At 41.9% G+C, this 26,921-nt stretch overlaps 2 protein-coding genes across 2 annotated transcripts; one reads left to right on the forward strand and one right to left on the reverse strand.

Moving 5' to 3' along the window:
• Positions 1-3,027: 3,027 nt before the first annotated feature.
• On the forward strand, positions 3,028-11,209 carry LOC135475513 (sulfotransferase 1C4-like). The gene is made up of 6 exons (XM_064755441.1): positions 3,028-3,113; positions 5,089-5,289; positions 6,603-6,926; positions 7,409-7,512; positions 8,584-8,764; positions 9,823-11,209. Exons 2-6 carry the CDS (start codon positions 5,109-5,111, stop codon positions 9,930-9,932), a joined length of 900 nt encoding a protein of 299 aa, XP_064611511.1. The 5' UTR covers positions 3,028-3,113; positions 5,089-5,108; the 3' UTR covers positions 9,933-11,209.
• Positions 11,210-15,440: 4,231 nt separating this feature from the next.
• On the reverse strand, positions 15,441-24,951 carry LOC135475540 (sulfotransferase 1C2-like). The gene is made up of 6 exons (XM_064755462.1): positions 24,818-24,951; positions 20,769-21,119; positions 19,670-19,993; positions 19,292-19,395; positions 16,826-17,006; positions 15,441-15,868 (listed from the first exon to the last, which is right to left on the reverse strand). The coding sequence occupies exons 2-6, from the start codon at positions 20,938-20,940 to the stop codon at positions 15,756-15,758; spliced, it is 894 nt and encodes a 297-aa protein (XP_064611532.1). The 5' UTR covers positions 20,941-21,119; positions 24,818-24,951; the 3' UTR covers positions 15,441-15,755.
• Between the last annotated feature and the right edge of the window lie 1,970 nt (positions 24,952-26,921).

Genomic DNA, 26,921 nt, shown 5'->3' on the forward strand with positions numbered 1-26,921 from the left:
TCATACTCCGAATGCATTGTGAAGTTTTATCATGTGATAGTGTAAATAATTTCATGTATAATTTATATCATGCATAGTATATGTGCATGAAAACATACAGAAATAAAAATCTTCCCTACCAGATGTGTGAATTGTACACGTTTCTAGAGAGAATCAGTCTGTACCTGGAAGAGTGGACTAAAGACATGTCGCTAAATTCTACCCGTTCCTCTTCCCGCTCCCGCGTTCGAATTCGGATCAAGAACGGATTTAGCTTGATGAAGTTTTCATTCGAGAGTTTGACTGTGTTGTTAAATGCTTTAATAGTCTTGAAAAACAATTCTGAATCCTGCATATGAATGTAGTCGCAAATGGAAGAACGCTGTGGTACGACACCACACTGTGCCCGACTTGCGGCAACGCGTTATATTTGACGGTAACGGGAGAATCCTCGTGGAAATGGAATAGATGAGATTAGTTTTTATACATTTTTTCATTGGGTTTTAACGCAATACTCAATTATTTTAGTCAGGTTATGGTAAATCAGAGAAAACCACTGCCTGTCGCCAAATGTAGAAGACGAACTTATACGCACAGGTCCCCGTTTTATGGTGTCGTGAAACCCCGTAGATTCGCAACGTACGTGTAAGTTAAAACATAGGCCTGCGACATAAAGACCTTTCCACAAACTCAAGCCAATCATCTCTTTGTTATGTGCTGGTAAACTGTACGCCCAAAAAGTTCCGACATTAATCATCAAACGCGGGCCTGGCTTTAATCCAGTCACGCTGGTCTTTTTATCCAGTCATGCTGGGTTACTACAATGAGAAGGGCAGCTTTTGACAAGTAAGCCAGCAAGAGCATCTCTCTCTCTCTCTCTCTCTCTCTCTCTCTATATATATATATATAGCATACATACAGAGCTCATATACATACATGATAGGGTATCAAGTGGTAGAAATTCTATGTCTTCATCGATGAAGGCTGGCCAATTATAGTGACAGTAATAGTTGCAAATTCCCAATAAACCTGCTCTTTCTTTTACAAAACTCGGTTAGACAAGACGATGCCAGCAGATATATGACGTTTGTCAGACATCAAGAGTGGGCTTTTATGTTTAGGATGTTTGTACTGATATTTTACCTGAACAATTATAGCTAAATGACGTGCAGCCGTAAATATTAAAACAAGTGATAAGAGCAGCATCAATAATGCATCGACACGTCTGCCAACAGCAGGTCTGTTAGACTTCCTATACATCAGTTGTCAAAACCAGAAAAAAACAACAATCACAAGGTATTCGGGCCGTGAATCTACTCAAAAACATCAGTTGAGCCTTACAGAGCGCCATAGGCCTATTGTCGCCTTCCGTCAGGGATATGGTCATTGAGGTCGCTATGTATAGATGATGTCTTCTTGATTGATTTATTTTATTTACTTATATATTTGTTTGTTTGTTATTTGACTATGGCTTGTTCTCAAGATATTGTCACTAATACCACTACTGGATGGAGGAAATTAGAGTGCCCGGTGTAAACCACTTACCATTGGTAATTAACTAACAAACTTTCCTACATGTGACATACAGATTTGCATTCTGTAGTGGTGCAGAAAAGTGGTCCTAACAAAACGTTAGGAAGATTGCTCAAGCGAGTGTGTATTGTCACCAAGGATCCCATCTTCTTGCCAGCACGGTTGATACTGCGCTGTAGGCTTCGCAATTTCCCTTGCTTGACTGTACATATACAGGTGGTAAATGTGAAATCTTCTCTTTTCACAGTCAATGACATTGCGGCCGGCGTACTTCCGCCAGCTAGGGGATTTTCAGATCATTGATCGTCCCTTATAAGCGTGTATTTGTTTTGAAACAAATGCATTTATTTTCCGATGGAGTTCTTTCATTGACACTATATTGTAAAACAGCAATAAGCAGTGTTGTGTATTGCGTTGACGTGCTTGCTTTCATCGACACGAATAGACAGCGAAAAGTCACAGTGATAGCGAAAGAGGTCGAACCCCACGATAAACTTCAGCAACTCGATGTGCAGGGTGTATTGTTGGCACGAACACTTTTACATCTAATGTGAAATAAATTTATTCCATACACCTCACATTTTCCAGTGCCATGTTGTTTTGAACTATCAGCGTCAGTAAACTAATCGACCCGTCGACCTTGGAAAAGTGAAATCTGATTAGGCAGTGAATCATGCCTTTAAAGGGAAGTTCAGGGCTTTGAAGTCAATGTGACCCAGTAAATCAAGATATAGATCATGTTGGACTTAATGAAACGAAGATGGAAGAACCCACGAACCATTGATTGATGGATGTAGAGTGGGCGGGATTTGAACCCACACCTGTGCCCTAGAGGTAAAGAGCAAGCACCTTAACCACGGAACCACCTCCATTGTTCAAAACTGTGCTCAAAATTGACCCTACTCCTTTTATCCAAACGGGCAAGGCTACTTGACAAACCCCAAACTGTTAGGTGCATGTACTCCACGTCCCCTCGGGGCATTTGTGCATGAATATTACTGGGGGCTATTAGATCTAGATTAGATTAGATCTGATATTTTTCATATTCCCCGCCGCAATCTGCTAGCCCGTGTTTCCTGACCTCTCACCTCCGGTTGTACAACGAATTGCAAAGCATATTGACGTAAACTAAAACATAGGCTCTAATGTCCCCGTCAAAAAGAAACTGCATCTATGTAATACAGCCAGTTCGACCGTGTCTTTAGGCTAAAGAAAGTCTCCTGGACTGAGTCATGGAATTAGCTCCAGTGCATTATAGCAGTGCCTCGCATAGCCGGAACCGCCGAGTCTACCATACAGTAAATAATGTATACACTGTGTGGGTCTTGTTCTGTGTGTGCGGATTTAGGTGTACTTGATGTGGACGTTGCTTTCGTCGTGAGCCTTCTGCTGCACATTTCAATCGATATATCTCCATGTGTTCATCATCCTGGTAGGCTGCGCACAGTTCACAATCAGAATCTGTCTCCAAGAATCACGGAAGGACCTTGAGTGGTGTGGTTTAGTGCAGACAGCATTGCTATCGACTATAGGCCTACTGGGTTAGTAGCCCACACTAACCATCAATCGAGGGATTTCTTCAGCTTCTGGCGCTTATCTAGGTACGTATATGCAGACTACATATAGGGGCTTTATCTAGCACAGGCCTAAATCGCAGCGGTCCAAAGATACACTGTACATGATACATAATGCTAGCCAGGGGGCCCTCACCGCAGGCCTTGCACGGTTAGAACTCCGCCCTCGCCACAGCAGTGATCGCCCCTCGACCAAGTAGATCGCGCGATGGAATCTCTAGCGTTTGCTTGTTCAGCTGCGACGTCAAGTCAGGTGTTTTTTGTCAGGTCATTAGCGAGAGGCGATGGCTTGCTCCTGGCCATCCTCAAACCTGCATGACTCGGCCCCGTCGTGTATGAGTGAAAACTTCTTGAGAACGACGTTATAACATATTCCCAATCAAATCAAATAACTGCCACTATTAGATTGTGTGTTACCGGATTCGGTATGACCGGGCATTTTAATGAATTGTTTATTTATTTATCAGATTGGTGTTTTACGCTACACTCAAGAATATTTCACGTATACGACGGGCGGCCTGCATTATGGTGGGAGGAAACAAGGTGGAGCCCGGGGGAATTTAACGAATGAAGGAGTGACTGTATGGCTAATGCAGCTTAGGCAGTATTGCAGCATCTTACAACATTTTATATTTAAGTCACATATACAGGTTACGATTATAAGCCCATACAGCTTAGGTCAGTGGTGTGAATGCCATATGCTGTCAGTGCAAGCTGACCTGACCTAGGCCAAAGGTCAAGGATTGAGCCAGTGCAGGGTGCAGTCACTAGAGCTGATAACCAGTTAGAACATGACGAATTCTCGAACTCATTAACTCACAAGACTTCCTGTCCGTTCGTACGAGGGAAGGTCTGTTAGCAACCGGCTGATGCCTGTTCTCTTTCTGGTATAACTGTCGAGGGCGTAGGTGGCCAAGTAGTAAGCGTGATATTGCAGTAAAATGACACCAATGCGGCATGAGTTCAAGTCCATCACAAGTTGACTTGTGATGGACTTCTCCGGTCGTACCTGAGAAGGACCTGCAGCAACCGGCGGATGATCGTGGCTTTCCTCTGGGTTCTGCCAGGTTTCCCTCCACAATGTTGGCCCACGTCGAATAACTGAAATATTCTTGAAAATACGGCGTATAACTCCAATCAAATAAATAAACAAATTTAACCATCGATGCAATTAGCCACTAAATCTTGCTTGCAAAATTTCAGTACGGTCAGGGACTAATCCTGACCGTTACTATGACAACCGCCTACCGCCTACCGCCTGTTGTCCTCATGTACACCCCTAAGCTGTGGCGTTCCCCAGGGATCAGTATTAATTCCTGTTCTCTTTCTGGTATAAATCAAAGAAACTGTAGATGCCATAAATCTAGCAAAGACTACATTCTCTTCGCGGAGGATACATGTGTAGGTTATTGGGCAGGTTCCTTATAATGAAAATTCCAACAGAATGAAGGATCTACTCGTGGTGTAAGTTAAACCGTCCTTCTTTTCAAACAGTCATGTGCATTAACCCTAGCATTCAATCAAAATCATTTTTTCTAAACGGATATGAAGTTACAGCTGTTCAGAAGTTCTAATGTCTTGACAGATATTTAGTTGTAGGTTCCTATCCCCAGAGGAACGGCTTGTTAAACATGTACCAAGTGCAGTCAACAAAAAGACTTTTTGTATTTATTTTATTTGTTAATTTCTTTAATTTTTTCTATTTAGCATATACTCGGAGTATTCACCTGAAGCGTAGAATTTTGACCACTGACAGTAGAATATTGTCGGCTATTGGACTTCAGCTTTGGTGTCATGCTGGCGCAGAATTAAAAATAAAGAATTAAATCAATCTCAGAATTGTTCTTCAAGCGGCACAATTGTTGTTCGTGTAGAATAATTTTTGTCCATGCAGTACAATTGTTGTTCGTGCATTGCAATTGTTGTTCATACAGTGCAGTTTTTGTTCGTGCAGTACAATATAGAACATCTGTCTAATACACAAATGAATTTAACGTTACAGAGACCCCGAATCGTGACGCCATGTTGGCCAACGACGTCCAACACCACTACATAGAAGATCGGGATGGTAACAGAATCACTGAGGCGATGTTCCAGGGGCGGTACTACCCTGCCTTCCCCGGGGTAGTTGAGCGCCTGGAGCGTCTACCGGAGCTACGTGCCCGTGGCGACGACATTGTGATATGTGCTTATCCTAAATCAGGTGAGCAAGTGCTTCTTACTTGGTCTCTTGCGGGAGGTTGTACAGAGTACCGCTGACATGGTGGTATTTCCACCCACCTTGTTACTGTTAAAAATTGCCCCAAACAGTGTAATAGTGATTGTGAATCTATAGATAGCGAGGCAAGGTAAATTAACACATTGTCGACGGTGTGATACAGTATTTGTTATCTGATCACAACAGTGTTAAGTTCCAGCCACTCTACAATGTGATTGAAGTCCCTCGCCTGTGGTATTGGGAAACCTGGCAGAGTTATTTTTCAACCCTGCCGCCTCCAGCATTTACACATTTAGTCCAGCTGTGGCGGTAGATACGCATCCCTTCTTCATTGAAGACAATGTCTTAGTTCTACACAAAGGGTTCCACTTCAGCTATAACGTCATTATCCGTCTGAAAATGGCGACCACTGAGATAATTGTACATTTTGGGTGGTAGTAATCAGAGAACTACGGGTGTGCGATGAATTTAAATCAGTATTCCTGGATAGCAGCCATTCAAACCGCTACTGAAATTTGTGGGGATCTGCCTGTAAATTTTAAGACCATCCTTCGTGATGTTGTACCGAGTACGTCTTTAATTACTCTCACAAATTAGTCTCATGATGCGACCTAGCGAACTGACACCTAGGTCATTTGCAGTTCGTTGCGAATATCTGTGTTTCTGGGAGACACCCAGCTATATAGCAATATACCGCTGTGCCTTTCGTCAGTCTGCTGGCAATCTATCATGCAATAGCAAAACAGTCACCTGATTATTCAAAGCGTTAAACTGCTAGCGAGCGTAACGAGCGTTAAATATCTCAAATCCTTCTACCTTTGGCGGCAGGTCAAGAAACCATCATTTACCTCTCCTCCACCCCTTACATCGTTCCTCACTCAGTGGGGAAATGTTCCTATATTGCTGGACCTTGATGGACCTAGATGGACATAAGTAAAGTGCGAAGGGACGAAATTCCGCTCATACATGACACCTTTCCTAGCAGGCTTCTGGCCATTGAGATCGTAGGCAGGAATCAAGCTCTCGCTGCGGCTGTAAGTCACTAGGTCTCTCAGGCATACCTGGTGAAGAGTGGTGGTTTATTCCGGGCACCCCAGTTTTATCACACATAATTTTGATCTCTATGTAAAACTGAAAAGTCATTAATTAGTTGTCAAATAAAATAAAAATATTTAGGAAAAAGCAGGCTTAGTGCCGGATGACTGAACTGTAGTTCCCAATAGTTAAAGGCGCAATTCCAAACTGGAATACAAAATGTCTAAACACTCACCAATCCTGTGCGAATTGCTGCCCTGCAGGTACACACTGGACGTGGGAGATCGTGACGATGCTTATGATTGGTAAAGCGGAGACGATCCCCCAGGAGAAAACGGAACAGTTTCTGGAGAATGTGGATCAGGAAACTTTAGAAAGCCAACCATCTCCGCGCGTCCTCAACACCCACATCCTCCCTGATATCTACCCACCGGATCTTGTGAGGAAGAAGTGCAAAATCCTGCGCATTCAAAGAAACCCCAAAGATGTGATGGTGTCATATTATCACCATATCAAAGACAGGGTGATGTACGGGTACGAACACGGAAAATGGCCAGCCTTCTTTGAGCTCTGCATGTCGGGAAATGGTGAGGATTTTTACATCATTGCCTAATCTGACACGTTGTGTTTATTTATCTCTGGTTAAGGTATTATACAGAGCTTTTTTTGTGAATATGAGAAATTCCAAGTCACAATTGAAGGATAAAGGCAGAATTTCTCAGAACACAACACCTGATCATTCCTTACCGTCTCATATTATATAGTCACTGAAGTGTGAAATTATATGTATTTATTTATTTGAGTGCGGCGTAAAACGCCCAACCAAAATAATACATCAATTTATTTATTTATTTGATTGGGTTTTACGCCGTACTCAAGAATATTTCACTTTGCTGGGAGAAAATCGAACACAGCCCGGGGGAAACCCATGACAATCCGTAAGTTTGTGGCAGACCTTCCCACGTACAGCCGGAGTGATATTGTAGACTCACCTTATCAGCGCGTCTGTATATTTACCTATGGCATGATGTATTATATACGTATAGCCTGCTCCTTGATTGTCTTACAGTGGAATACGGCAGCTGGTTTGATTACGTGATCGCGTGGAAGAAGTTTGAGGACGAGAACCCCGATGTTCCTATACTTCATCTCCAGTATGAGAATATGATAAAGGTGATCAAGTAGGGACTGTATGATGAGAATGCCAATAAAGGTGATCGAGTAGGGACTTTATAACGAGAATGCCGATAAAGGCGATCAAGTTGAGACTGTATGATGAAAATGTCGATAAAGGTGATCAAGTAGGGACTGTATGATGAGAATACCGATAAAAGTGATCAAGTAGGGACTGCATGATGAGAATACCGAGAAGGGTGATCAAGTGGGGACTGTATGATGAGAATGCCGATAAAGGTTATCAAGTGGGGACTGTATGATGAGAGTGTCGATAAAGGTGATCAAGTAGGGACTGTATGACGAGAATGCCGATAAAGGTGATCAGGTAGGGACTGTATGATGAGAATGCCGCTAAACAGTTTATTTCCTCAAATTTACAAATTTAAATGAAAACTAAATTGATATATATATATATATATATATATATATATATATATATATATATATATATATATATATATATATGTATATATATATGTATATATATATATTGAATATGTGATAACATGCAAACATTTTTGCTTTGTGTTAGCTTTCGCATTTCTTTGTATTACCAAAATGTGTCCTTATTAAACGGAAATAAAGTTTGTAGACTGGTATATTTTAAGCTGAAACAGATGACATATTAAAATTTTTCTCAATGTACCGATACATATCTGGTATTCCAATGATTTGTGATGTTCTGCTCTGAATGGTTAATTACAAATACTCCACCTGTGTTATGAAAAGCTAATGGAACGTTTTCACAAACATCCCTTTAATAAGAAACAAATCAGGTATTGTCGGTATAAAGTTTCGCCAGTTTGGTTTAGTTTCCAATTGAAGACTGGGATATGTGATGCCCGTAAGGTTTGATCCGTGAAGCAAACGTTGCAGACCCGTTAAACTGTTTCCTTCAGTTATAAAGGCCAATTCCATTGAGATATCTAGGGCATGGCGTGTTCAGTAATATTATCATTATTTTCGACAGCACTTGTGATTTCACAGTTTGGACATATGGATAAGTAGTTGTAGTCTTCTTTGATAAACCTCGTGTAACACTGGCCACCTCTCTTGTTCATTTAACAGGACCTGTCAACTGCAGTTGAGAAAATCGCTGGGTTTTTAAATGTGACAGCGGACAAAAGCCTATGCGATGCCATTGCGCATGCGTGTACTTTCGACAACATGAAGCAGAGCAAAGCGGAGTGCTACCCCAAAGAAAAATTGGAAAGATGGTATAAGAAAGAATACAATCTCTATAGGAAAGGTGAGACAATAACATCGACTATACTATGAAGAACAATTTGTTGTTACCTTTAAAATCCTTAAATAACTTCAGAACGGATCATCGTCGTCATATGACTGAAAAATTGTTTAGTACGACGTTAAACCACAAGCATAAACTCACTCAAAATGGATCTTATCCGCCTTTGAAGTGTTCCGTTGATGTGAATGTCATGTCTATATACCGGTTCGCTTATACAGTCACCAGACCTTCCTGTATAGACCTACCATAGTCAGTCAGACTTACACACTCTATCGTGTAAACGTTTCATTAATCAACTGAATGGGTAAAGCGCACATTTGCCAGCACCCGGTGATGAAGGTGGTACTTAAACCTCCGAAAGCGTGTTATTAAATAAGTGCATGAAACTGTATACAGTTGCTTCAGTCGTGTTATGTTCATTTTGGTTCTCTTGTGAGAATATGGGTTATTCCCTAGCTCGCTTTAGACAAACGGTATGCTGGTTGGATACTTGCTGTGCTTGTATGGTATTTACAGGATTCCGGGCTGATACGATGGCCCAATTAATCCCTGTGTCCTTTATCCATAAAGATCCTTCGTATCCGAGGAATTAGGTGCTATCGCACCGCACAATAACTCGACCTCTGCTTGTGAGCTCATGCTAGCTTCTTCTGAGGTTGTACCTGGGAAGATCTGCCAGCAATATGCGGATGGTCGTGGATTTCTCCGACCATTTCCCGCGTTTCTCCCACCATATAAACGCTGGCCACCGTTATATAAGTGAAATATTCATCAGTATGGCGTAAAACATGCACCAGTCAAGTAAATGACTAAATATAAATTTATCCATAAATTTGGCCGCTGTAGTTTGAATGATAATTCAAAATATCGCGCTAAGCGTTATTCCTGTTTTATTTTCCGGGGAGTGGAATCATATGTTTGATTTACTTTCGGAACGTCGAGCACCGAAACGTTTCGACAAGCTTTATACACGAAAATGGTAAAGTTAACAAACCTTATAAACCTGATGTTTCATCCTTCCCGTGGAAGTTTAATTCCACTTTATTTCTAATTTACAGGCATTGTTGGTGACTGGAAAAACTGGTTTACTGACGCACAGAATGAAGAGTTCGAAAAAGAATTTAAGAGGAGGCTGCAGGAGGCAGGAATCAGCACGAAAGTGGAATAAGAGATGGATTTCCCCTCCTGTAGTGAGCAGATATTTGCGGAAAGGCAGCGATAGAAACGCCTCAAACACGCCGCGAGTGTAGATCTTATAGTTAGACTTGTCGGTTCTCAAACACGTTATTGTGCTTTGTTCAAATCCCGTGTATAATTCTCCCGTCCATGAAGGAGATGTGTCGGCAAATTTGATTCTCTGATTAATCGATTGTGAACACAATACTCTTATTGTTATGCACTTCTAAGGTGGCGACCATCTTCATTCTGAGTCCCCGGAAAGTGTCAAGTATTTGCATGGTGACAATCCTTCGTAAAGCATAAACCGGACGGTAGCGTCGATTGCGCACGGGTTCGCATGCGCAGAATGTATCATATGGTAGACAAGAAGAAGTACATGGCGACTTATACATATGATACAAGATTACAAACTTTTTAAATTGTGTGTGGCTGCCGACTAGTTATAACGTTTAACATAGGAGACGTGCCATTGCTTATTTCATGAAGACTCGGATGCCATACCTGCTCTTGGCTGTCCTATTTTTTCCTTATTTACGCGGATCTGTTTTACTCTAACCCTGTTTGAAATTTTTTATTCGTACTGGTTTATCTTCCTTGAAGTGGTTTGTGTAATACAGAAACGGGGAAAAGTTCACGATAGCCGAGACACTTCCCCCCCCCCCCCCCGGTTTGTCTTTCTTGAAGTGTTTTGTCTGTGCAATACAGAAACGAGGGAAAGTTCACGATATCTGAGATCCCCCCGCCCCCCGGTTTATCTCCCTTGAAGTGGTTTTTCTGTGGAATACAGAAACGAGGAAAAGTTCACGACAGCTGAGACCACCCCCCTCCCCCCCCAATAGTTTATCTTCCTTGAAGGGGTTTGTTTGCGTAACACAGAAACGAGGGAAAGTTCAAGATAACTGGGACGCCCCCTCCACCCACATACACATGGTTTATCTTCCTTGGGGGGGGGGGGGGTGCGTGACACAGAAACGAGGGAAAGTTCACGATAACTGAGACACCCCACATAAACTTCATGTCTTTGTCTTGAGAAAAGGCGTAACTCCCCAAACAAAGTCAGTAAGTAACTTCCTACTGAGTTAGACAATCGGCCAATAAATCTATAGATCTATGTATATTGACCTTAAACAGATCAGTAACCGTTAAACGAAAAAAAGAATGAGAAAACGACCAACCTATGCTTATATTTCAGGTTAAATCGGTCCATTGCAATAAGTATGCACTAAAATATTATCAATGTTACATATGTAGTTATGTGAATGTCATGTAGTCTGAGTAAAAGTGAATAAAAAGTGTGTTTGTTTTGATTTATTTCATAATTGTTCACAACGATGTTTAATGTTGCACTCAAGACAGTCCCCAGTTGACAGGTGAAGGAATCTACCGTGAGTACGATACCTGAATATTTCCCGATTCAAAGGCGCTATTGAATCAGCGAGAGCGGGACTCGAGCCGGTGACATCATAAAGATAGTGCATGCTGTGGAATGAGATATCAGGAATTGTTAGCTCGAGAAAAGTGATATTCAACGAGAGCTAAGCATGCAAACAGTACCTTTTCGTGTTGTGTTTAAATCATCGAATTTTCACATCGATAACGGAACTATAACCATCGTCCGGTTGTTTACTGTACGAACAAGCATACCAAGAGCTCATTAAGGGAAATAGCTGCCTTGGAATAAAGGCAATGAGGTATCGAGGGCCTGTGACAATACTGGTTAAGGGCCCGTCCGATGTGGCGAGAGCGAGGCTTTTGGGAATGAGGTAGTGAGAGTGTGTGACATCATTGGTGAGGTGTAGGTCCGCTGTGGCGAGAGCAAGGCTTCTGGGAATGAAGCAGGGAGAGGATGTGACATCATTGGTGAGGTGCAGGTCCGCTGTGGCGAGAGCAAGGCTTTTGGGAATGAGGTAGGGAGAGGATGTGACATCATTGGTGAGGGGGAGGGTCAGTTCGAGAGAGTACAAGGCTTTAGGAAATGAGCCAGCAAAAACCAGTGACAGTATTGGTCAAGGAGAATACAATGTTTTAAAAAATGAGCCAGCGAAACCAGTGGCATTATTGGTTAGGGAGAGAACAAGGCTTTAGGAAATGAGCCAGCGAAAACCAGTGACAGTATTGGTCAAGGAGAGTACTAGGAAATGAGGTAGCGAGAACCAGTGACAGCATGGGTCAAGGAGAGTACAATGTTTTAGGAAATGAGCCAGCGAAACCAGTGACATTATTGGTCAAGGAGAGTACAATGCTTTAGGAAATGAGACAGCGAAACCAGTGACAGCATGGGTCAAGGATAGTGCAAGGCATTAGGAAATGTGCCAGCACAACCAGTGACAGTATTGGTCAAGGAGAGTACAAGGCTTTAGGAAATGAGCCACCGAAACCAGTGACAGTAATGGTCAAGGAGAGTACAGGGCTTTAGGAAATGAGCCAGCGAAACCAGTGACAGTATTGGTCAAAAAGAGCACAAGGCTGTAGAAAATGAGCCAGCACAACTAGTGACAGTATTGGTCAAGGAGAGTACAAGGCTTTAGGAAGTGAGCCAACAAAAGCCAGTGACAGTAATGGTCAAGGAGAGTACAAAGCTTTAGGTAATGAGCCAGCGAAAACCAGTGACAGTATTGGTCAAGGAGAGTACAAGGCTTTAGGAAATGAGCCAGCGAAACCAGTGACAGTATTGGTCAAGGAGAGTACAAGGCTTTAGGAAATGATCCATCGAAACCAGTGACAGTATTGGTCAAGGAGAGTGCAAGGCTTTAGGAAATGAGCCAGCGAAAACCAGTGACAGTATTGGTCAAGGAGATTACAAGGCTTTAGGAAATGAGACAGCTAAAACCAGTGACAGTATTGGTCAAGGAGAGTACAAGGCTTTAGGAAATGAGCCAACGAAACCAGTGACAATATTGGTCAAGGAGATTACAAGGCGTTAGGAGATGAGCCAGCGAAAACCAGTGACAGTATTGGTCAAGGAGAGCACAAGGCTTTAGGAAATGAGCCAGCAAAAACTAGGGACAGTAGTGGTCAAGAGAAGTACAAGGACTTAGCAAATGAGCCAGCGAAAACCAGTGACAGCATGGGTTAAGGAGAGTACAAGGTTTTAGGAAATGAGCCAGCGAAACCAGTGACAGTATTGGTCAAAGAGAGTACAAGGCTTTAGGAAATGAGCCAGCGAAACCAGTGACAGTATTAGTCAAGGAGAGTACAATGCTTTAGGAAATGAGACAGCGAAACCAGTGACAGTACTGGTCAAGGAGAGCACAAGGCTTTAGGAAATGAGCCAGCCAAAACTAGTGACAGTAATGGTCAAGAAAAGTACAAGGACTTAGCAAATGAGCCAGCGAAAACCAGTGACAGCATGGGTTAAGGAGAGTACAAGGCTTTAGGAAATGAGCCAGCGAAACCAGTGACAGTATTGGACAAGGAGAGTACAAGGCTTAAGGAAATGAGCCAGCGAAAACCAGTGACAGTATTGGTCAAGGTGAGTACAATGCTTTAGGAAATGAGACAGCGAAACCAGTGACAGTATTGGTCAAGGAGAGTACAAGGCTTTAGGAAATGAACCAGCGAAACCAGTGACAGTATTGGTCAAAAAGAGCACAAGGCTTTAGGAAATGAGCCAGCACAACCAGTGACAGTATTGGTCAAGGAGAGTACAAGGCTTTAGGCAATGAGCCAGCGAAAACCAGTGACAGTATTGGTCAAGGAGAGTACAAGGCTTTGGGAAATGAACCAGAGAAACCAGTGATAGTATTGGTCAAGGAGAGTACAAGGCTTTGGGAAATGAGCCAGCGAAAACCAGTGACAGTAATGGTGAAGGAGAGTACAAGGCTTTAGGAAATGAGCCAGCGAAAACCAGTGACAGCATGGGTCAAGGAGAGTACAAGGTTTTAGGAAATGAGCCAGCGAAAACCAGTGACAGTATTGATCAAGGAGAGCACAAGGCTTTAGGAAATGAGCCAGCGAAACCAGTGACAATATTGGTCAAGGAGAGTACAAGGCTTTAGGAAATGAGCCAGCGAAACCAGTGACAGTATTGGTCAAGGAGAGTACAAGGCTTTAGGAAATGAGCCAGCGAAAACCAGTGACAGTATTGGTCAAGGAGATTACAAGGCCTTAGGAGATGAGCCAGCAAAAACCAGTGACAGTATTGGTCAAGGAGAGCACAAGGCTTTAGGAAATGAGCCAACGAAACCAGTGACAATATTGGTCAAGGAGAGTACAAGGCTTTAGGCAATGAGCCAGCGAAAACCAGTGACAGTATTGGTCAAGGAGAGTACAAGGCTTTAGGAAATGTTCCATCGAAACCAGTGACAGTATTGGTCAAGGAGAGAACAAGCCTTTAGGAAATGAGCCAGCGAGAGCCAGTGACATTATTGGTTAGGGAGAGAACAAGGCTTTAGCAAATGAGCCAGCTAGAACTAGTGAGATTATTGGTTAGGGATCAACCGCCCATGGCATCAAGAAGCCAGGATCTTTTTCTATAACACTGTGCACGTTGCGTCGGGTACACTGTTTTCTCGGTTTTGACGACAGACAATATTATATCTATCCGAAAGAGTATGAAACAGGGATAAGACAAATACAGCTAGGGAATGGAGCGTGACTTTGCAGATGATCAGAGATATCTCTTGAACATTACACAGAACAGTGGAATGTATTTTGAAGCCGAATAATGGAAATAAATAATAGTAATGTTGAGCATATAACACGTTGCAGTGACATAATCAATGCAGGCCTACATCCAACTTTATTAATTTATTTGAGTAATATTTTACTCTGTACTCAAGGACATTTCACTTATACAACGGCGGCCATCAGCATGGACCTCTCTACGCATGACCGGATAGGATTCTAGCATTAACTCAACTTGAACTCACAGCAACCATATTGATAGGAGGCTCTGGAGTCTGCGCTTACATCTACAGACTGATGATTGATGATTGCTTTACTGCTTTCACGCCTGTGTTCCACGTTACGAACCCTACATTCCACTTTATGAACGCATAGATTCCGCCTCATCGAGATCTCCCATTGTTCTGTGTACCAGTAAACTCGTCTATTTGATTGGTGTTTTACGCCGTAATAATATTTCACTTATACGACGATCAGCATTGTACTGGAAGGAACTCGAGCAGAGCCCAGGGGAAACCTACGATCATTCACAGGTTTCTGGCTGACTTAAGTACGACTAAAGAGGAAGACGACATGAGCTGGACCCACAGCACTGGAGAGAGGCTCCTGAGTGAGTAAAAATTTCAGCCTTTGTTAAATTTCTTTGATCCTGAGAGAAAGTGAAGCAAAGACACATATGATTTATCCCAAAATGCTAACATGACATTGAATGTCCACTGAACGTTCAGGAGTGGGTGTATACACATAGCTGTGTATGGCTTACGCTTACTGTAATTATCGCAGGTTATTGATCACACGTGAACACACTGACAGACCTAATAACACAGGATAATCCCAAAATATGCATGACTGTATATTTAATAAAGCACCTGGGTTTGGTTACACATGAACAATTGCACAGGCGTCATTACACAGTGACCCCAAAATATGCAGTATTACATAAAATAAAGCAGCTAATTTTGGTCACTCGTGAACAAATGGAAAGACGTAATTACACAGTGACCCGAAAATATTCAATACTGTATTAAATATAGCACCAGATTTTGGTAACACATGAACAATTGGACAGGCGTAATTGAACAGACGTCATTACACAGAGTGACCCAAAAATATTAAAAAAATGAACATTTAAAAAAGCAAATGGACAGACAAGCGCAGGTTTCTGTGCGTTTGCTCACACGCTAATTCAGTTGGCCCACTTCACACAAACGTCTGATCCTTCCAATTGCTTTCTGCTCTCTGCTTCAAACCGCTCATTTTGTGCCACTGTAAACCAATTCTTCCAATCGCCAGAGACACCTGTGGAAAAACAACAGTTCGGGAATATGACACGGGATTACATGCTGACGACTTCATGTCCTACACTGAGATCTTCATGATACATTTCACATGACCAGTCATAAATCACCTCTCCCCAACACTCGGTCTTCATCATGCAATAGGCGTGTCACTGAGGACTGTTGATACCTTTGATTAAGTCTGCTTGACCTTCAATACTATTTTAGTCACGTCACGAAGCTGTGAGAGCGCCGTGCCTCTCCTTGTGTTTTTTTTTTTTTTTTTTTTTTTGATTGGTGTTTTACGCCGTACTCAAGAATATTTCACTTATACGACGGCGGCCAGCATTATGGTGGGTGGAAACCGGGCAGAGCCCGGGGGAAACCCACGACCATCCGCAGGTTGCTGCCAGACCTTCTCACGTACGGCCGGAGAGGAAGCCAGCATGAGCTGGACTTGAACTCACAGCGACCGCATTGGTGAGAGACTCCTGGGTCATTACGCTGCGCTAGCGCTTTAACCGACTGAGCCACGGAGGCCCCTTTCTCCTTGTGTCAATGACGACATATTCAAACAGTGTAAATACTGTAATACAGATTCAAGGTGATACAGTGCGCGAAACCCGTGCATTCTGCATGACCAGATAGGTCTACCTCGGCAATCACGCTGCGAAACGTAAACGTGACTTGAGCATTGGGCAGTAAAATTAACAAAACACCTTAATCCGCCATAAAATTTATAGAATCGTATCTTACACAAACCATAACGTCTGATGTCTGGAGCGCCTAGGTTAAGCCACCGATCATGCAATTAAAGCTCAAACTGATTACTTGACAGACCTGTATATGATTTGTTGCCGGGAGTACAAGAGCCTTGACCACTTTGGTCAGATGTTTATAGAAGTGGATGTAGCGGTACATATAATGTGGCGTGGATATAAACTGTCTGCAGGAGAGAAAGGCCTGAGTTTTCTCCTACCTTTTCGGTACATGTTGTATCTGCCGTCTTTCCACCGACTTTGGCGATCTGGATTTACTGTGTCCACTTTGAATTTCCTCATATTAGAGAAGGTACACGCCTCCGCAATTCCTGCCATGGTTTTCGCGGACACGGAGAAATTACAGAACTCGGCTATCTTCTTCACGTGTTCCAGAAGATTCTGTCGTACAGAGTACAAAGGGGGTTACTTGGGGCATATATGGGTGCCCCATGAAGCTGTAAGAATCACTAGAACATAGTTTGGATAATGTCTACTGTATTGCGAATACTAACACTATATTGGTATATACAACGCTATGATATGGTGCCCCTGATCTCTAACAATTTTCTATTGCATCCTCCACCTCGAAGGTCTCCACTGGTAGTATTACAAAGCCATAGCATCTTTGTATAAGGCCCGAACTAGACCTCTCAGTTCCCTGTCATCGAGTCTGTCTGCCATCAAACATAACCTTAGTGACCTCATCTTGACATTTGATAAATTTGATTGGACATTTGATTGTTCGTTCTATAATTTCTATGCCAAGAAGCACTAAGATCAACATGAGATTTCCGTATCCGTGTCCATGTCCTTACTAACAGCGTTAGTTCATGTAATTTTATGTTTCGCTGGAAACAATGTCCGAAATAAACTTTGGGTTAAAGAGAAATCAGGAGATTGAGGATTACTCAAGGTCTTTAACAACTTACATGCTAACAAGATTCTGTGTTCCTGAAAAGTTACTGGGGGAACTTTTTGTGGTGAAAGAGGTGCCAGGAAGCTGTGAGAGCGCCGTGTGAGGGGCCTGTGCATTGTCTGTCGCCAGTTGGACCTGATCGTGACGTGTAGTGTTAACGTTACATACGTCAATATATCAACTTGACTACCAAGAACTTTGTGATAAGAGCCACTAGCTGGCAACTGTTCACGCCTTTATACTGTGTGGGTGTTTGTGGGAAGCAATTCGTGTGCTATTTATACACTGTACTTCACGGTACAAAATATTTATACTTCGGCTATTGTTACGAATCCCGTCTTTAAATATTGTATTATGATTTTTTTATTTGTTCTTGAGCTTACCTGGCCTACATTTTCCCCTCTGTGTACGTTATGGCCTGCACTGTGGTTCAGTCGACCGTACTCGAGACTTCGGTGTTTATGAGTTTCGGGTCATCGTACATAGAGTATACATTCTGATATGTATCCTTGTTGTAAACATGTTTATGATGAAACCATCCCGAATTTTCCTAAAGTTAGTGTATAAATTTGAACGACGGAGTTGTGAAACTCACAGTCATTTACTCATGTGCACTTTCATCCCCAGTTACTGTCATCCCCTGTGAATGATTTTACCGGGTTTAGAGATATTGGCTTTCACGTCATTCGTTATTTGTACTCCCATTTTCTGTACGTGGCACTTTGTGAGCTTGTGTTTCCCCAGTTGCTATTCTTTTAGACATTATTTTGGAGCTTGTATCGCTCACTGTCTCTTTGTGCATTTCATTCCGGTTTAACCTGAAAGTGACATGTGTATATTTTCGAGGAGTGAAACATACATCGCCAGTACGGCATCACGAACGCTAGTGTCAACCCGTTCGCCCTTAGACGTTAAACCTTCACAGCTAGTTAGGGACCAACCATCGTCAGCATACGTGCCCACTACAGCTTGTCACTTATCGGACTGCCATCTGTAGATTGAGGAATTCATATTAACTGTGGATTATGTATTTATGAGGAATGACTCGCCTGTGGAAGTCGCCGGATTTGGGCGCTGTCACCAGTAAGAGACTATATAATTTTTTAAATTGTTTGTATTGTTTTGTATATTATTGTCACTTGTATTATTTGTCTATTTTGTTAAAATATATGTATTGAACTTATTCAAGCGTCTTTGTGTTTCTTTGTTTGATCTTGTGTAGGGCCTATCGCTGATCTGAGAGATGAACAAACCAGTAGTTTCTAACCTTTACTCTGCGATAGTAGTCCCTTGCACTAAATATAATTTAACGATATGTACACGGGCGTGTAAGCATACTACGATACAGTAACAGTACATTGTTCACACCGTGGTTGTGTCATTTGTATCCAATTAGAAAAGACGTACAGAACTTAGTGTAATCAAGGAATATACATGTGTATGCAAATTTGAGCACATCTCTAAATTATATGTGGATCTCAAAAGTAAAGAATCCTAACAAAGCCTAGCCGTATACCAGCAGTTTCATTGTAACAATATAGGGTATCTAAGTGAACCGTCCGGCATAGGATTCCTCTGAGACAGCACCATATAAATATGTACAAGGAGGGAGCACCCTGAAATAGCAGACAATATGACAAACCCAGAGGTGGTAAATTGCGTGTGACTTGACGCGTAGAGGCATTCTGGTTGTTTATAACCGATGAATAATTGTGTCATGTCAGTGTTCATAAATCTGACCTGCGTTTGTTCTTTATTTAATACAAACCATTTTCATGTCTTCATAATGTAAGCGCAACACAGGTACGTCAGGATGGGCTTTGAGAAATTTCTCACATAGCTTGGCGTATTCGAACCAATTCCCTGACTCAACTGCAAAGTAAGAACAAGGATATGTTTGACAGATGGTTGGTTGCAAAGCTAATTAACTGATTGAGTAATCTACTAAAAATTTTGACAATTACAATGAAGCCTGTTGCTTTGGTTTTAACGTAGTTATACGTTCTGTCAAAGATACAAATTCCTATGTATCTTTTTTATTTATTTTTTAAAGAGTGTCATAAGAATTCGATTATTGCTATATCACATGCAATATCGGTGCATGTGCACTTCCATGACCTCAAATATATACGTAAGTTGTGATCACCTTTTCCTTCCAAGGCCAGTTCAAAGAATCCTGAAAAGTTGCCGGAGTACCTGTAATACTGTTCAAGATTTTTACAGTGGTTGTAAAGAGAAACAAACACATCTTTTGGATTCCGCTGAATGTAAATGATCTTGCATTTTCGCCTGATAAAATCGTCTGGTATTCGCTCTGGGCGGAGGTGTGTATTTAGTATGCGTGGGGATTTGTGAGCTTCCAAGTCCTGGGCATCTTGAGCCTCCAAAAATTGTTCAGACTTTTCTCCCACTATGTGCTCTGTCGTATTTCTGGACAACATATGGGCGATTTCCCATGTCCAGTGAGTTCCTGGAACAAAGATTACGAAGTATTATACAAAATTACTTTCTGTTCTGTAATGCACTTAAAGATGTACAGCACTTAGAGTAAAACCGGAGAAGCGACGACAGAGTAATAGCAAGCAAATGGTCACACGTAAGGGGTTTTATCCTGACTGTCATGTAAAAATGCATAAATGGTAGCAATTTTCAAGCCACCTGGCACCATGCATGGCATAATCAGAATAAGGAAAAAAAAAAAAAACCAACAAAAAAACCAAAAAAAAAAAACCAAAAAAAAAAAAACGGAGTGATGTTGCAATGTATTACACGTCACTGGTCTAGGCCCTTAACTCTTACAGTCCTTGAACATTAACAATGTACCTTGTAGGCCTAAATGTCAAATTCAGATTTATCTTTTCGTGTATCCTCGTTGCGCTCGGTATTAGCTCTCTGGATTTTCCTTAGAAAATGTGTATGTTAGAGGTGATGAAATTCATTCAGATGGTATAGAATTAGAGTATCTCTCACTCCTACAAGTAATCGTAACAAAGGTCCGCAGCAAAAATGTCACGTAAACTCAGGCCTCCAAAAGTGGTGGGAAATCAGAATAACCACTGCTGGTGCGAATATGCCGTCTCTAAAAACATCTTCACTTGTTTAATAATAAATGTAGTTCATTATCTCCCATATTACTTGATTTATTCAACGGTAAAATTTTGACACAACGAAATGGAACCAACGCTCTCCATCTGCTAGCCAACAAACATACAGTCCTAGACGAAGACGAACCAACAGTTACTTACCTGACTTAGCAAACGCCAAAATGAGGATGTCATCGTCTCTACACTTGAACGTCTTCAACTTTTTTACACGCTCTTTTATCCCAGGGAATGGTGATGCGTAGACACCATCGAGCTCAGTCAATCTGAGAGTAAATCCCTCTGGGTCCGTCACTGTCACAAAATCGTCCTCCATTGTGATACGTGGTGCGGTGATAGGTGGCGTTGTTTTCGTTAGTTTGGAGATTTTCACGTTCGTCGACTAGCGATAGTGCACCGTGTTGAAAGGTTAGCCAAATTGCTTGCTTGGTTTTCAGTGGTGATGTGAAATAGCTGTTGCTGGCGTAAGGAAAAGCTTTTGATGCTATATGTGACCTTAAAATGAAATAGAAAGAAGTCACGGATTATGAACTGAGATTGTTGACAGTTTCTTTACACTCAAGTTCACAAAAATACAAGTATTGCACTTCTCGACTGATTGTCAGACAGTATCAGTTAGAAACCGCTTCTTGACCTGCCGGAAGCCCTTCAACAAAGACGTTGATCGTGATAAAGTTCTACATCTTGAATGACACAAAACATCAAATATTCACGAGGGGCGGTAATTCAGAATAATCTAATACCAGACTATGTCAAAGCGTCTTCGATCATGCTAAAAACTTGAGTATTTGCTGCCTCGTCTGGCGCTCTGCGTTGAGAGGTTAGAGCAAGGAAACAACACCGGTTGGCTTGGTGTCAGTGTAATCTGGGATGTCATGTCTGATGTCTTCGGCATGATACTACAGTGGCGGCATGGAATCGTCCTGCCATGAGAAGACCCACCTAATGACTAAAAAATTATTAAGTACGACAAGCCATTATCATGCCCAATTATCTTTATCCACAAAACCCAGTCATGACTTAGTTTCGTTATTCGCAAATAAATATCATGCCCCATTTCTTTATCGACAAAACGTAATCATGCGCTAATTTTTTTTATCCACAGAACAAAATCATGCCGTATTTTATTTACCAACAAAATGTTATCATGCCTTACTTTCTTGATCTACAACACCTGATCAACGTCGCCATATAAATGAAACATTCTTTCATTGAGTTAGGCGTAATTAAGACATCAGTCGGTTTCATAGACTCGGTTTCCTCCCAACGTAATACTGTCTGACGTCGTGTAAGTAAAATATTCATGGGTACGGCGTTAAACACCAATCAAATAATAAATAAATAAAGTTCGTGGAGTAATAAACGATACCAATCTCCTCACCAACTATTTGTTACCAAATGTGGCGCACCTACTGCGTAACAAAATATATCCTGGTAGATCATGATCAATATATCTGTCTATAACACAGTTTTGCCAAATGTATCAGAGCTTAATGTGCATATACATATTATTTGTGAAAGTGTGATCCCCCCACACCCTACCACTTACCCCCCGTAAAATAACACTGGACTGGATGAGCCAATGAAGTAAAGTAAATGTAACGTGTGTCAAGTTTGCTGTTGCATATACAAAGCCCCCCCCCCCCCCTCCATGATATCTGGTGAGTTTGTACAAGAAGACACGGTATACGTATACGCACACATACCCAATGGCCTCGCGTCGTCAAAGATGTCGGGTGAGGTTTGTGCAAGAAGACACTGTATACGCACACATACCTAATGATTGCTCGTCGTCATACATGACTGGTGAGGATTGTTCGTCATCACGGATGTCTGGTGAGGTTTGTTCGTCATCATAGATGTCTGGTGAGGTTTGTTCGTCATCACAGATATTTGATGAGGTTTGTTCGTCATCATAGATGTCTGGTGAGGTTTGTTCGTCACCACAGATGCCCGGTGAGGATTGTTCGTCATCACAGATGTCTGGTTTGTTTGTCATTATAGATGTCTGGTGAGGTCTGTTCGTCATCACAGATGTCTGGTGAGGTTTGTACAAAGTGTGAGATTAATTCCACCAGAAGATCAAAATGATTGCAATAAAATAAAAACACAATTTCAAGTAATGACATGCTCTAGGTAACTGATATTCATAAAACATTCCGACTTACATGAGATGTTGTATGTCTTATAGGCCGAGTATGGCAATAATTGAGCAAGAACACTTGAGAAAAATACACTTTCAAAAGGTTTGCTGAACAATGATGCAAATATTTCCTGCCATGGATGCTGTGTATGCAAAATTGGACAATGATTGTGCCAGTATAGATTGGGGGCTGGACAAAATCTGAACATTAACCAACCGTACATACGGACACAGAAGATGCTATATCCACTCCCTCCACAACCTTGGTGGGTGGATACTAATATAGGTAAGATGTCGGTCGTGCCTAACAAGGGAGGCCTCTGTCATAAATTTGCAACTTTTCACGGGGTCAGAAAATGACTTTATGGGTAAGTAACCGATTTTATGCATGTAATCCCGAGGTGGTTAGCACGCCAGCGCGGCGCAATGACCCAGGAACCTCTCACCAATGCAGTCGCTGTGAGTTCAAGTCCAGTTCATGCTGGCTTCCTCTCCGGCCGTACATAAGAAGGTCTGCCAGGAAACCTTCGGGGTTTCCCCCGGGCTCTGCCCAGTTTTCTCATACCATAATGCTTGCCGCGGTCGTATAAGTGAAATATTCTTGAGTACGGCGTAACACACCGATCAAATAAATACATTAAAATATATACATGCAATCTGTAACAAGCAGAAACAGCGTAGTCACGATACACTAAACTCTGACCTGCAGTATGTTACATTCAAGTGCACTAGACCTAAATACGTGAAGATAAGGCCTTTTTATAGTAGGACTGTTAGTATATATATATATATAGGATTTACATACTATAAAAGCTGGCGAAGTTCATCGACAGGGTCTGCTTGCGTTTAATTAAAAGGAATTTGATTGTGAATGAATCTGATTTGGATCTCTCAGTCGGAATATCCACATGGTCTTTCCGCCGACCTCTTTTATTTTGTATTCTAAGCCACTCTTCTTTTGTATCGTCTTTTCGTCCTTTCTTCTATACTGTCTTATGCATAGTCCTTTCTTCTATACCGTCCTTATATTTTATCGTCAAATATGTTCCCGTACTTATTTTCATATCGTTTTAGGCTACATGCGTTATTTTATACCATTATGTGTAGGCTTATATCCACAGTCCTTATTTTGTACGATGATGTATATCTTTTTTCGCATTTGTCGTCCTTTTTGTTATCTAATCCCATGTAAGCCATTTCTATACCGTCGTATGTATCGTCCTTTCTTCTATACCGTCGTATGTATCGTCACTTCTTCTATACCGTCTTATGTATCGTCCTTTCTTCTATACCGTCTTATGTATCGTCCTATATTTTATCGTCAAATATGTTGCCGTCCTTATTCTTATATAATTTTATGCTACATGCCTTATTTTATACCATCATGTGTAGGTTGATATCTACAGCCCTTATTTTATACCATCAAACATATTTGCCGTCCTCGTGTAAACTATGCCATCATCCATATCTACTGTTCTGTACAATGTATTTCATTGTATAGGTTGACAGTTTTGCTTGGCCTATCCTTCCACGTGGCCTACTTCATTTCATTTCACGTGTTGGGAGATCTAATAATGATAATAATAATAATACTCATACTGGCCCGGAGCATTTCTTCAACTTTAATTAGCCAGACCTCCCCCCCCCCCCCCCCGCCCCCCCCCCCCCCCCCCCCCCCCGCCATCATAGCTGTTTACTTGTGTACAGCATACCGTACTCAGTTGATCATGACAGAGAACGCCCCTCTGTATCAGACTAACACTAGTCTACAGATACTGCTGGTTTTAACACAACAAAAGCGATTGCAATGTTCTGTATGTATAGAGTAGCCCAAAAGCTAAGCTGGCTGTTCCTAGCGTAACGTCCAGCGTAACGTCCAGACTTTCACGAGGACAGTTTCACTAAAAAACGGCTCGAACCCAACCCCGAACCCGTTTTTTTTTCAGTGAAACTGTCCCCGTGAAAGTCTGTGTGACCTAAGTGAGGCGTTATGGTAGGAACGTTCAGCTTAGCCTTGTGCTAGTTTAGAGGTACGTAATATGGGCTTTACCTAGCTGATCGGGGTACGTTTCTTGCTTCAATCTCGCTTGTCGGCTGTGATGTAGCCTGCATGTGTAACACGTTCTATTGGCGCCTGAATGATCTAACGGTAATTCTGTGCATCCCGTCGACCTTTGTAGATTGTGAGCCCGACTTCACAGTGACCTAATTCATGGGCGAACATATCATCTCCCTGGCCTTTGGCCCCATACGCCGCATATACGTACAAAACACGTGACTGTGTCAGTTTTAATCTGTCGTATGTCATTATCGGTAAGGAAATGTCTTATGCTCACCACCGAGGGGGTGCATTTATTTCGTCATCGATCCATGAGTAAATATCTGGTAGTTAATTGGTCACACGTGATCGGTGCACACAACGGAATTAAAGCGACCACGGGTATTGTGACTTTATACAGAAAGCTCAATTTGAGCGGCTTCCAGGCAATTCAACAAACTTTCATCTCACGGTTAGTACGAAGGCGCATCTTATATAAGACAAGACGCACTTTGAATATAAACTGTGTAAAATGTTGCAGGATAGTGTATAGACCTGCAAGCAGTAACATCACGTACAATGAAGTTCTATTATTGCACTTACTGGTACCCTAAATGAACGTAAAATTCGTCCTTGAATAACTTGCCCATTTTTCCTGATTTTGAGAGTACTATTGATTTTAGAAAGGTGTTTTGGGGTTTACTAGGAACTTAATATGATATTCTGCGGGAAAATTTTACGTTTCAGCAGCAAAAATAGTATATTATGACATTTGTTTGATTATCTAAAAATGCTCTTTTGTGGGCGAAATGTTAGGTGATTTAGGGTAATTCGCAATACAAGGTGACGAATAAGGGCAGTATAACCCAGTGAGACAGAATCCTGACCAAGTCAGACAGAGGGTAATAAAGCACCATTTATGGACATAACCATTTCCGCAGTGTATATGCGGCATTAGGACGTATATGTACTAGCTATCATTCAAACTCAGTCTAGCAGAATCGTACCAAAGTCAAGAAGAACCCTTCTCACACGGACATATACACTCTCCACAATTTCTTTATTTATTTGATTGGTGTTTTACGCCGGACGGCGGTCAGCATTATGGTGAGAGGAACCAAGCAGAGCCCGGGGGAAACCCACGACCATTCGCAGGTTGCTGCAGGCCTTCTCATGTACGGCTGGAGAGGAAGCCAGCATGAGCTGGACTTAAACTCACAACGACCGCATTGGTGAGAGGCTCCTGGGTCATTACGCGGCGCTAGCGCGCTAACAATCTGAGCCACCACTCTCCACAATATAACAACACATTGTAAAACGTGGATAGGGGACAGCTAAATTGTAATCCTATAACAACGTATTGTGGTCAAATGGTTTCTGATGACCGCTCAAGCCCACTGCTAAGAACCGTACAGTGTGAAGAACCACACAGTGTGAAGAACCAAACAGCTTTATTCCTGAACAGGTACATGAGGTAACCCATGGTGAGCACTTAAGAGCTCTTTATTAAACGGCCCTTAGTCATGCAGAGCCTGAAGCTTATCGGTCATGTAGATCTGAGAGCCTCAGGCTAATCTGATCACAGTCCCAGAAACACTAGCGTGTTGCAATGAGTTCACTATATGTCTAGTCATGCAGTTATTTGATAATGCAGGATACCTAGCAATAGTATCGTTTGTTCTGCACTTTCTTGGCACAGAATAGAATAAGGTATTAACAGCAGGGTATATTTCGAAGATAGCCGACACAGAGTGAACTCTTTACTGCTCATTTTGATTAAGTCTTGTGATGCGTGACGAGTCACGGAGGCTTTTACATATTCCAACAATAAATCCCCGGGTTCGCCTCAGTGTTGACCTGAGTCTTGCAGGACCCCACACCCAAGAGACAGAGGCACGAAGACAACTCGGTCGGAAAACGTGGATGTTATAGTCTATTTTATTAAAATTTACTTTCTCCTTTTAAACACATTTCAAATCTATTATAACCCTTAAGATATAAAAATCCATTTAGAACAGGACGTAATAAATTGTACTGTTGATTCTTGGAGTTACACAAAGAGACTGGGCTTTCCCAACCGGCCACTGATCTCTTTGACCACGTGATGGATTGTACT

The sequence above is a fragment of the Liolophura sinensis genome, chromosome 9 (genome assembly GCF_032854445.1).
Source record: "Liolophura sinensis isolate JHLJ2023 chromosome 9, CUHK_Ljap_v2, whole genome shotgun sequence".
NCBI lineage: Eukaryota > Metazoa > Mollusca > Polyplacophora > Chitonida > Chitonidae > Liolophura > Liolophura sinensis.

What these genes read in the sequence shown, in the direction of transcription:
- LOC135475513 (XM_064755441.1), top strand. Translation starts at nt 5,109, where the DNA reads ATGTTGGCCAACGACGTCCAACACCACTACATAGAAGATCGGGATGGT. An exon ending in ATGTGCTTATCCTAAATCAG is followed by an intron (nt 5,290 to 6,602) that starts GTGAGCAAGTGC and finishes GCTGCCCTGCAG; the next exon opens with GTACACACTGGACGTGGGAG. An exon ending in ATACAATCTCTATAGGAAAG is followed by an intron (nt 8,765 to 9,822) that starts GTGAGACAATAA and finishes TCTAATTTACAG; the next exon opens with GCATTGTTGGTGACTGGAAA.
- LOC135475540 (XM_064755462.1), bottom strand. Translation starts at nt 20,940, where the DNA reads ATGGAGGACGATTTTGTGACAGTGACGGACCCAGAGGGATTTACTCTC. An exon ending in TTTGGCGTTTGCTAAGTCAG is followed by an intron (nt 19,994 to 20,768) that starts GTAAGTAACTGT and finishes TCTTTGTTCCAG; the next exon opens with GAACTCACTGGACATGGGAA. An exon ending in ATACAACATGTACCGAAAAG is followed by an intron (nt 15,869 to 16,825) that starts GTAGGAGAAAAC and finishes GTTTTTCCACAG; the next exon opens with GTGTCTCTGGCGATTGGAAG.